Source organism: Glandiceps talaboti, chromosome 16 (assembly GCF_964340395.1).
Source record: "Glandiceps talaboti chromosome 16, keGlaTala1.1, whole genome shotgun sequence".
Classification (NCBI taxonomy): domain Eukaryota; kingdom Metazoa; phylum Hemichordata; class Enteropneusta; family Spengelidae; genus Glandiceps; species Glandiceps talaboti.
In genome coordinates this window covers 20,591,265-20,602,401 of record NC_135564.1, presented here as the reverse complement: position 1 = coordinate 20,602,401, position 11,137 = coordinate 20,591,265, and the positions used below count along the sequence as shown (strand labels likewise).

Here is an 11,137-nt window from a genome sequence, read left to right as displayed (position 1 = left end):
CCAAAAAGTATTAAAGGCAATTATTTCCTGACAATTTATAAATAAGAATATTGGCATTTCCAAACAATCAATAGATTAGATTTACCAAGACATGTAGTAGATAACCCAGACTGGGTCCAAGTTCCATCATGAAGACACTCTTGGGACAGTATGCCTCTTACTTGGTAACCATTGTCACAACTATAAACACACTGGTCACCATAGTAACTCTGTGATTGACAGCTATCTGGTATCACATGACCATGGACAGGTGCAGGTAGAGATGTACATGATTTGACTGTTGGTAGAATTTAAAAAGAAAATCTAAATATTTGATAAAATTAATGATTTACAATTATCTATATTCACTGTATACAAAAGAAATTGCAGAATCAGTTATCCATTGTTTACTCCTGTGTTGGCCATTTATCACAGACGTCCTAAGTCACCCCTGTGTTGGCCATTTATCACAGACGTCCTAAGTCACCCCTGTGTTGGCCATTTATCACAGACGTCCTAAGTCACTCCTGTGTTGGCCATTTATCACAGACGTCCTAAGTCACTCCTGTGTTGGCCATTTATCACAGACGTCCTAAGTCACTCCTGTGTTGGCCATTTATCACAGACGTCCTAAGTCACTCCTGTGTTGGCCATTTAGCACAGACGTCCTAAGTCACTCCTATGTTGGCCATTTAGCACAGACATCCTAAATCACTCCAATGTTGGCCATTTATCACAGATGTCCTAAGTCACTCCTATGTTGGCCATTTAGCACAGACATCCTAAATCACTCCAATATTGGCCATTTATCACAGACGTCCTAAGACAGAAGCATTTCAGGATATGTCATATGAATCCAATTAACAATGACTATTTATTACTATTATTAGTTTAATTCTTAAAGAAGTGAGCTACACTACGTCTCAGCGCATTGTACAACAAACTAACAACTATAAACCTGAAAAATAATATGACAGCTACAAAAACAAAGAACAAAGAAAAAACAAATAAAATGTCTCAGAAGAAAGGGCACAAATGACATATAAAAATTGATGGTTAAATGTTCTTAAAATACGAAGGACAAAAATGCAGAAGACAGCTTGTAGATTATAACAAATTACTCATTAAAAGAGCAATGACTAAAGCTAATTCGTAAAATACAAACTGAGTGTATGTGGTACATGTATGTGATAATACAAACTGAGTGTATGTGGTACATGTATGTGATAATACAAACTGAGTGTATGTGGTACATGTATGTGATAATACAAACTGAGTGTATGTGGTACATGTATGTGATAATACAAACTGAGTGTATGTGGTACATGTATGTGATAATACAAACTGAGTGTATGTGGTACATGTATGTGATAATGCAAACTGAGTGTATGTGTATATGTATGTGATAATGCAAATTGAGTGTATGTGTATATGTATGTCATAATGCAAATTGAGTGTATGTGTATATGTAAATGATAATGCAAATTAAGTGTACATGTATGTGTACATGTATGTGATAATGCAAATTGAGTGTACATATGTGTACATGTTTGTGATAATGCAAACTGAGTGTATGTGTATATGTATGATAATACAAACTGAGTGTATGTGTATATGTATGTGATAATGGGGGGGGGGGGTCATATCGCCCTAATATGAGGGTCATATCAGGAGAAAAGCCCTATGGCAGTAAACAAGATACTTTGTGAATACACCTTACCACAGGACCGTCAGGTTTCAATGATTCTTGATCGGGTAATAAAAGATATCATATCATCATATCATATCAATATATTGTACCACAAGAAGATTATCTAGTATGATTTAAGATAATACAAGTGAAACTAGTTACTTTGACATATTAGCTCCATTCCATCCCACATTCCATTTGCCTGGCAAAGTCTCTCAATAGATCCACTGACAGGTTCATAGCCAAGGTCACACTGATATTGACACTTGGTGTTATATGGTAATGACTCCTGGGTGATGTCACAGCCTTGCACAATACTATGTGGTGCCAGGATAGGTTGTACACACATCACAACTACAAAATATAAACAAACCAATCTTTACAATTATTTTTCAAAAATTTACACACTAACCACTGGTTACCATGGTAACTGTTACAATATTTCTGCTATCATTACTACAGTAATAATAATGGTAGAAAAATGCCAAAGAAATCACAAAGTGTAAATTCTGATACTTTCACACAGGTAATACTAGTATTTTATCCACTAATAAAAACTCTTACCATTATTATCTAATAAATGTACATTGGAGCATAAATGAAAGACATTTGATTGACAATTTTCTCCCAACTCACCTATCCTTTGTTCCTGTCAAATATCTCAAGCATACAGTGACTTACTTTCCTGTCTAGTTACTAACATTACTTCCACCTTACATATGCTACCATATTCACCACTCAGATTGTATTCAATGTTACATTGCAAGTGCATATTGTGTCATCTCCTGTCCAGTAGCCGACATTATTTCCATCTTACATAGTCACCACTTAGACTGTACCAAATGTTCGTTGTAAGTGACACTGTGAACAATAACATTACTTACTTTGACATATTGTGTCATCTCCTGTCCAGTAGCCAACATTACTTCCATCTAACATAGTCACCACTTAGACTGTACCAAATGTTACATTGTTACATTGTAAGTGACACTGTGAACAATAACATTACTTACTTTGACATATTGTGTTATCTCCTGTCCAGTAGCCGACATTAGTTCCATCTGAGTTGGAAAGACATGTTCTCATGTTGTCACCACTTACACTGTATCCAATATTACATTGTAAGTGACACTGTGAACCATAGTGATTTGTGCAAGTTTCTGTTATACTACCATACTGTGGTACAGACAGCACTGGACATCTTATTACTAGAATTTAATGAAATAATAAAATCATATAATGTTTTTGTTAACGGCTTTGTCAGTATAAGTAATTTCCAAGTGTAGCACTTCAAAAACCAATGCACCTGTATAAATCAATTGTATTCTATACTTACACTATTTTTTGGCAATTATGCAAAATGTCTGTGATGTGAAATCATGCAATGACTTTCCAGAACCCAAAGTTTATGACAATGAAGTGGTGTTCCCCTTTAAGTAACAAGTACATAATGGCCTGCACTCAGAGTATTACCAGTAAACCTATAAATAAATCTGAGTTACCTGTTACCATGACATCAAATCTACATGTTGCTTGGTTACCAGCTGTATCAGTGGCATAGATGACAACACTGTGTTGACCTTCATTCAGGGTCACACCATTTGGTTTGGATGTAGTGACAGTCAATGGAAGTCCACTGTTGTCAAACACAATGGGATCAGTCCAGCTGACTGCTGCCGATGTCTCTCCCATTGCTGCATATACAGTCATGTCATCTGGACATGTTCCACTGAAATGTGGTGCAGTTACATCTGTAAACAAATTTCCATTTAATTGTTTTCTACTTTTTAATAAAAAAACAATATGTAATGTTGTGTCTGTATAGTTTTTGCTATAGCAGGCATTGTTGTCAAATCAGTTTCATATATTTGTCTTCATACATTGTTTTCAGTACTATTTCACACTTTCCACAGTAATTTTGGAAATTCCGAAGGCTTTCGGAAAACGTCTGTTTTCTCACATTTCAAAGCAAAGGAAGCATTTAGCACAGCATGAATATGTCCTACGAATACTTATTACTTTTTTCTAATAAGTATAAGAATGGAAAATGTTGTCTAAATGCTGTTTCTATCCAAAACTGCAATTCCATAGGTTGGATATTAATGTCTAACAAACTTTACAAATGGCCTACTGTTCTACATTCTTCACAAAACTTTAAAAAATTAAACTTTTCTGACCTTCACAGGCATGTTCATCATCAGGATCACTCCACTGTCCTGTTTCTAGGCAACTATGAGATGATGCTCCCTGGAGCCGGTAGCCTTGGTTACAAGATACATGACAGGTATCACCATAGATACCACCAGTGACGAGGCAGGAAGGAGGAGAAATATCACCATTGGGAAAGGAAGTCATGGTACTGCAAGTTTCAACTGAAATGAAATACAATTTACTTGATACTGGCATGAAATATTCATTTATGGTACTTTTAATTAAGTTTAAAATAATGATAATTACGAGATCTAAAACAAAACATGACACTACAAAATTTGACTGACAGTGCTACATTTTATCATCTGAGCTACATGATAATATGTAGAACTGCTGGTGACATTTTTGTTGAGCCAGATGATAAAATGTAGCAGTGTTAGTATAATTTTTGTTGAGCTAAATGATAAAATGTAGCAGTGTTAGTATAATTTTTGTTGAGCTAAATGATAAAATGTGGCAGTGTTAGTATAATTTTTGTTGAGCTAAATGATAAAATGTAGCAGTGTTAGTAAGATTTTTGTTGAGCTAAATGATAAAATGTAGCAGTGTTAGTATAATTTTTGTTGAGCTAAATGATAAAATGTAGCAGTGTTAGTATAATTTTTGTTGAGCTAAATGATAAAATGTAGCAGTGTTAGTATAATTTTTGTTGAGCTAAATGATAAAATGTAGCAGTGTTAGTATAATTTTTGTTGAGCTAAATGATAAAATGTAGCAGTGTTAGTATAATTTTTGTTGAGCTAAATGATAAAATGTAGCAGTGTTAGTATAATTTTTGTTGAGCCAAATGATAAAATGTAGCAGTGTTAGTAAGATTTTTGTTGAGCTAAATGATAAAATGTAGCAGTGTTAGTATAATTTTTGTTGAGCCAAATGATAAAATGTAGCAGTGTTAGTAAGATTTTTGTTGAGCTAAATGATAAAATGTAGCAGTGTTAGTAAGATTTTTGTTGAGCTAAATGATAAAATGTAGCAGTGTTAGTAAGATTTTTGTTGAGCTAAATGATAAAATGTAGCAGTGTTAGTAAGATTTTTGTTGAGCTAAATGATAAAATGTAGCAGTGTTAGTAAGATTTTTGTTGAGCTAAATGATGTTTTGTTTCAGGTTGCATGATTTAGTTGTAATTTGAACTTTCATTTTTTCAAACAAAGATTTAAACTATTGATTTCAAGTAAGTTTTTTATTCCTATTCATTTCTGTAAAAATCTATCTATCTATCTATCTATCTATCTGTCTGTCTGTCTGTCTGTCTGTCTGTCTGTCTGTCTGTCTATACTATATCATTGATATTGGTCTAAATTTAACAGTTGTATATAAACTTACTTGTACACTCTATAGGTGTTCCAGACCATGTGTTGTCAGCTTGACAAGTTCTCTGTGTATCTCCACCAGATTGGTAGTATCCAGTTATACAACTAAACATACACTCAGTACGGTATGTATAGGGTGAAGTACAGCCAGATTTTACACTGTTCATAGACATCTCAGTCTCCTGGCATTCAATTACTGTACAAGAAAGGGTCTACAGTTAAATATATGGTATACAACTATAGTTACACATACTTTATTGAAGAACAGGCACACAACTAAAATCTAAGTCTTAGGTATGGCAGCATGTAAACGAGTTGAATGACAGTGGCATGGTAATTTAGTTAACAAAATTGCAGACAGTTTCATTGATGGTTGATGAGTTTGTGGAGTTTGTGGACTATTTCATCGTGCAAAAAGTGTCCTATTAACAGGAAAGTGTCCCATTAGATAGAATTGAGACTATGGTTGAATTAATGGAGATGAGATGGAGAGCTGTATAAGTAGTTATATATCCCTGCATTTCAATTATTGCATTCCTTTAAAAAAATTCCTGCATGTGCTATGGCTAGTCACATTATTGGCGGTCAAATGTCACCTGATTGTACATGATCTTCGATCGATTTTACTTGCATAATTTTGCGTGTGGTTCCTATAAATCTGAAGTATTTAGACTAAAATCTTTTAGAGTCGTCAACACAACTATTGTTCAATTTAAACTACCGTGTAGGGTCTATGTTTAAACATAGCATGAAAATGTTGAAAAAGTTTGCATCAAAGAGTTAATGACGGTGTATTGCAATGTTGGCATATTAACCTACATTACAGGGCTAGCATACAGGGATATGTTGCAAAATGTATCATAGCTGTTAATAATAATAATAATAATAATAATAAATTCTTATCAGCGCATTACGCAACAGCCTCAATGCGCTTTACAATACTGAGAAAAAAAAAGCGAAAAAAAAGCACAAACTTGATTTGCATAGAAATCAAAACCAAAAACTTGACGTTCACTATTGATTACTATAAAAGACAACTTGAAATTCACTAAAAAACAAAACTTATTGATTACTGCATATAAAAGTATAGTATGTTCTAAAAGTTTGTAAACAAGTATGTCTTTAGTTGGGACTTGAATGTTTCGATCGATACCGCTCTCCTAATGTGGATTGGGAGAGAGTTCCATAACTTAGGACCGGCAACAGAGAAGGCGCGATCTCCGTACGTGGTAGTTGCAACACGTGGAATGGCAAGTGTAAGATGAGTACTAGAACGTAGGGCACGTATTGGCTTGTGTATGGGTATTTAGTTCAATGATGTAGGATGGTGACAGTTTGTTGACAGCCTTGTAGGTGACGAGCAAGATTTTGTATGCAATACGTTGACGTACAGGTAACCAATGAAGATTATGTAATACTGGTGAGACATGATCATATTTGCGTAGTTTGGCAACAAGTCTAGCAGCTGTGTTCTGCACACGTTGAAGTTTGTTGATCTCTTTGTCTGGTAATCCATAGAGGATGGAATTGCAATAATCCAGCCTAGAGGTAACAAATGCATGTTAAAATGGCCATATGGATGAGAATTGGGTATTTATTTAGATATTTAATTCATAAAATAATTTTATCATTGCTTCCTACTTGAAAAAACAATGTAAAAACAACATATGCCAAGTTCTTGTTTGTAACTCAATAAATTGCAAAGATTAATATATGTATAAAATGTTTGTTATTTATTGTACGTACAATAACAAACTTTTTACATGTGTTTTAGTTTTTTGCAATGTATTTAGTTCCAAACACAGACTTGGCATATGTTGTGTCACATTGATTTTTAAGTAGGAAGCCAAGATAAAATTGTTTTTATAAATTGAAAATCCAAAATAAATACCCAATCCTCATCCATGTGGCCACTTTAAACCAATCAAATCACTTGGATCAATATTATAATTTAGTTGACAGTTGCCATTTATATCAAGCTATTCAATTTATATCAAATGCATTGTAGTTCATGTCAAATGCACTCATTGAAAAAAAACAATCTTATAATGATTTGCATACTAACAATGTATATTGAAATTGACACAAGTAACTGTATTTGATATTTAACTTACCTGTGCATACAGCATCAGTACCTGTCCAATATGGCTGACCTGTAGAGTCCACTTCACATCTTCTGTCAGCTGTTCCACTTAGTTCATACCCCTCAATACATAACACTGGACATAATATCCCATAATACATATCACATGGTGGATAATTAAGATAGCCATTTAGTGGCACTGGTAGTTGAGGGCAGTACAACACTAATGAAAATAATAACACCATACTAGGGCTCAGTTGATATAAGCTTGCATAGTTAGGATTGGAAATTTAAATTTATTATAAATTATGATTTATCGATGTACTAGTCCCAGTGCTCACCACACCTACCAACCGTATAGTGTTGTCATGATGACATCAAATGTCTATTTGATATTATTTTGACATCTATCTCATAACTTTGTATGACTCGATGCTTTTTCATTGATTCTAACTGACAAGTGGTAACTGGTTGGAGTTTTCTTAATTGACAAGTGGGAACTGGTTGGAGTTTTCTTAATTGACAAGTGGTAACTGGTTGGAGTATTCTTAATTGACAAGTGGTAACTGGTTGGAGTTTTCTTAATTGACAAGTGGTAACTGGTTGGAGTTTTCTTAATTGACAAGTGGTAACTGGTTGGAGTTTTCTTAATTGACAAGTGGTAACTGGTTGGAGTTTTCTTAATTGACAAGTGGTAACTGGTTGGAGTTTTCTTAATTGACAAGTGGTAACTGGTTGGAGTTTTCTTAATTGACAAGTGGTAACTGGTTGGAGTTTTCTTAATTGACAAGTGGTAACTGGTTGGAGTTTTCTTAATTGACAAGTGGTAACTGGTTGGAGTTTTCTTAAACAAAGTAAGACTTAGTGTAAAGTTTAAACAGTTATTTCTGAGGTACATTCTATATTGAAATAATGAATTTTATATTCATTGAACCATATTATGTAATCATACACTTTGATGGATGGATAAGACTGAAATAACAAAATTATAACGCATGACAAATATTTAAAACTATTTTCATGTTTTTGGTACCTTGTACAGTGACATCAAAGTTGCAGGTCTGAGAATTTCCAGATGAATCTGTAGCTGTGAATGTCACCATATGTTGTCCTTTATCCAGTTCAACTGGTGATTCCATACTGGAAGCCATGGTAACTTGTTGTCCTGAGTTATCAGTAGCCACTGGACTGGTCCAGGTAACCACAGCTGATAACAAGCCACTTGGAGCTGTGACTGTTACATCTACTGGACAGGAACTTCCAAAGTCAGGTGGAGTCACATCTAGAAAGACAGAAGTTAACAGCAGTTAATGCCAAGAGACAACACAGTGACATAGCTGTTATAGTAGGGGTGGCAGGCTCCATGTCATAGCAACCCAGCTGTGAGCAAATCACAGATTTGAGTGACACTGCAAGTAGGGGTTGGACCATCAAATCGTGTGAGCTCTGTCTTTGAACTGTGGTCTGTGTACCTGGCAACAGTTGGGAAACCCCATGGCAGCAGCCCATTGTATTCTGTTTATTCATAATAATATAGTTCCCCATTCTTGCTGTTCTTTTCTCTCTTTTAAACTATGTTGGGATAGCAGGTGGCAGGATGTTAATGTTTACTTTGTAAATTCATAGTTTTATGGACCCATACAAGTGGGAAGAGTCATTCCCTTGTATTAACAGTCATTATGTGTATATATTGCCATTATCACCAAATTAAATACAAAGTCTGTCTCGAACTTGAAGTGACTTTACAATTATGACTCAGTATTTCAAGTGTACCTGTACCACTTGTAATGTAGTTCAAAGTAGTTAAAAACTGTTAAGTTGAATAGTTACACATGTTATATAATACTAGGGAGTACACTAATCACATGATATCAGTAGCTGTGGTTACAGTGTGTAACATTTAGCACAAGATATTGTGATTATCATTACAGTAATAATTCACTGGTTATGAAATCAGTGTAAATGTACAATTTCTACAAACAAATCTTGAAGTTGCATTACTATGAATTATTTATTTGAAGTGTGATTCCATTGTACTGAATTGATAATGTTTGGGTTTGTTTTTATGGCAGAGTAAACTGAAAGATTTTTAGAAGAATTAACTTCACTGAGTTGTTTGGATTTGTAAATATAACAGATAATGTATAACAATTTAAAGCTACACTAGTTCTAACTGGAGGTTTTTTTGTTCAATCAAACAACCAATAATATATTCAGTGAAAATGGTTAGAATACCAAGAATTATGCATTGTACATGTTAACTAGGGGTTAACTTTATAGTAAGTAAACTAACAGTTTAAAATCTTGATCACCATGACATAATCAGTGTACTAGGGAAAAAACCCAGCTTAATATGTTTGATGGGACTAATTAATGAACCCAAAATGTTGGCAATGTACAAGATGTAATCACAGTTTACAGATTATTGTGTTGACATATAGTTTTAAACATCATCAATCAACTCCTTTGAGCACTTTTGACGTAAGGAGAGATTTGTTTGGCCATAAATGGGGAAAAGACTGATGTATATGTTGTCAATCATAGGGTTGTTAGAGTATATATGAGTTGGTTTAATTCTAAGATAAGACAGGTGGGGTATGAACTCCAGCTATTGCATGCCATTACCAAAGGTTGTATTAATACAATGGCCAAAAGATGAAATACAACAAATCAAATTACCATTGCATGTTGCTGTACTACCATCATCACTCCACTGTCCAGTTGCTAAGCAACTCCTTGAGGCCACACCCTGTAGTTGGTACCCTGGTTGGCATGACAACTGACACACATCACTGTATACACCACCACTTGTTATGCAAGTAGATAGGGAATAGAGTCCATTGTTTGGTGTGCTTAATGGTGGACACTGTTGAACTGAGTGATGAGAAGAAATGTCTTAATATGACAATTGTTAAGTAATGTTGATGATTTATTGGCAAGGTTAACAGATCAGTTGAGTGGCAGAGATATTGAAATGAAATTACAAATAGAAAGTACTGTATTGGTGTAATTCCTTGCTCTGGAATATCTTGTAGTAGTCAAAGGATAAATCATTCATCTAGACTATTTCAACTCATTCACTTCAGCTGTATATTGTATAAGGTTCTATTTTAATAGACAATGTATAGTAACAGTTGAAGAAGGCTGACTGATTCACATGAAATATACTAGATAAAGTATTCATTTCTGATTATAGAACTACTACCAAGATACTAACAATAACATATTATATCAGATGTAAGTTACAACATATCAAAGTGATATGAACATCTTTTATTGAATTCTTGAATTGGTCATTAATTTGACCTTTGAACTCCATACTTGGCATGAGGCCAAGTCTTATAGTTTAACTTACCCTGACAAATAAGAAGTTCTCCTGACCAGGATCCATCAGCCTGACAGGTTCTTGTCTCATGACCAGATGCTACGACATACCCTATGTCACAACGGTAGACACATGCTATGCCATACACTGAGGGTTGTGGACATGATTCTGTAGTAGAGTGAGACGGTACTGGTAGGGCACTACATTCTTTGGCTGGTTAAAAAAATAAAACACAGAAACTCATTAAATGTTGTGGAAAATTAGACAGACACTGAGAAAGATGAAGTAACATTTTCTCTTTTATTCAACTGTGTCAGGAGAACAAATCTATAATACCCACCCATTTCTTTAGATTTCTCAAGAATCCATAACATTATTTTCAATGAAGAACACTCGTTCTTAGAGTTAATCTAAGTGCTTTATGCCCATCAGAAATAATATAAACTGTTTGTAATGTATGATAACAATGTATCATGGTATCTTACCTTCATACACAGTAAAATGATCCAAACTCAATTGGCAAATTTCTAGATAAGAT

At 34.3% G+C, this 11,137-nt stretch overlaps 1 protein-coding gene across 1 annotated transcript in view; it reads right to left on the bottom strand.

Annotated features, from left to right (window-relative positions):
- Positions 1-11,137, bottom strand: part of LOC144447400 (uncharacterized) — a 67,025-nt gene that overhangs the window by 18,116 nt on the left and 37,772 nt on the right. The window contains exons 19-28 of the mRNA XM_078137412.1: positions 10,630-10,812; positions 9,954-10,148; positions 8,308-8,556; positions 7,306-7,497; positions 5,205-5,387; positions 3,847-4,041; positions 3,172-3,420; positions 2,683-2,877; positions 1,832-2,023; positions 86-277 (exon numbers count right to left, since the gene is read on the bottom strand). Coding sequence (XP_077993538.1) covers positions 86-277; positions 1,832-2,023; positions 2,683-2,877; positions 3,172-3,420; positions 3,847-4,041; positions 5,205-5,387; positions 7,306-7,497; positions 8,308-8,556; positions 9,954-10,148; positions 10,630-10,812 — 2,025 coding nt within the window. The remainder of the gene's footprint in view (positions 1-85; positions 278-1,831; positions 2,024-2,682; positions 2,878-3,171; positions 3,421-3,846; positions 4,042-5,204; positions 5,388-7,305; positions 7,498-8,307; positions 8,557-9,953; positions 10,149-10,629; positions 10,813-11,137) is intronic.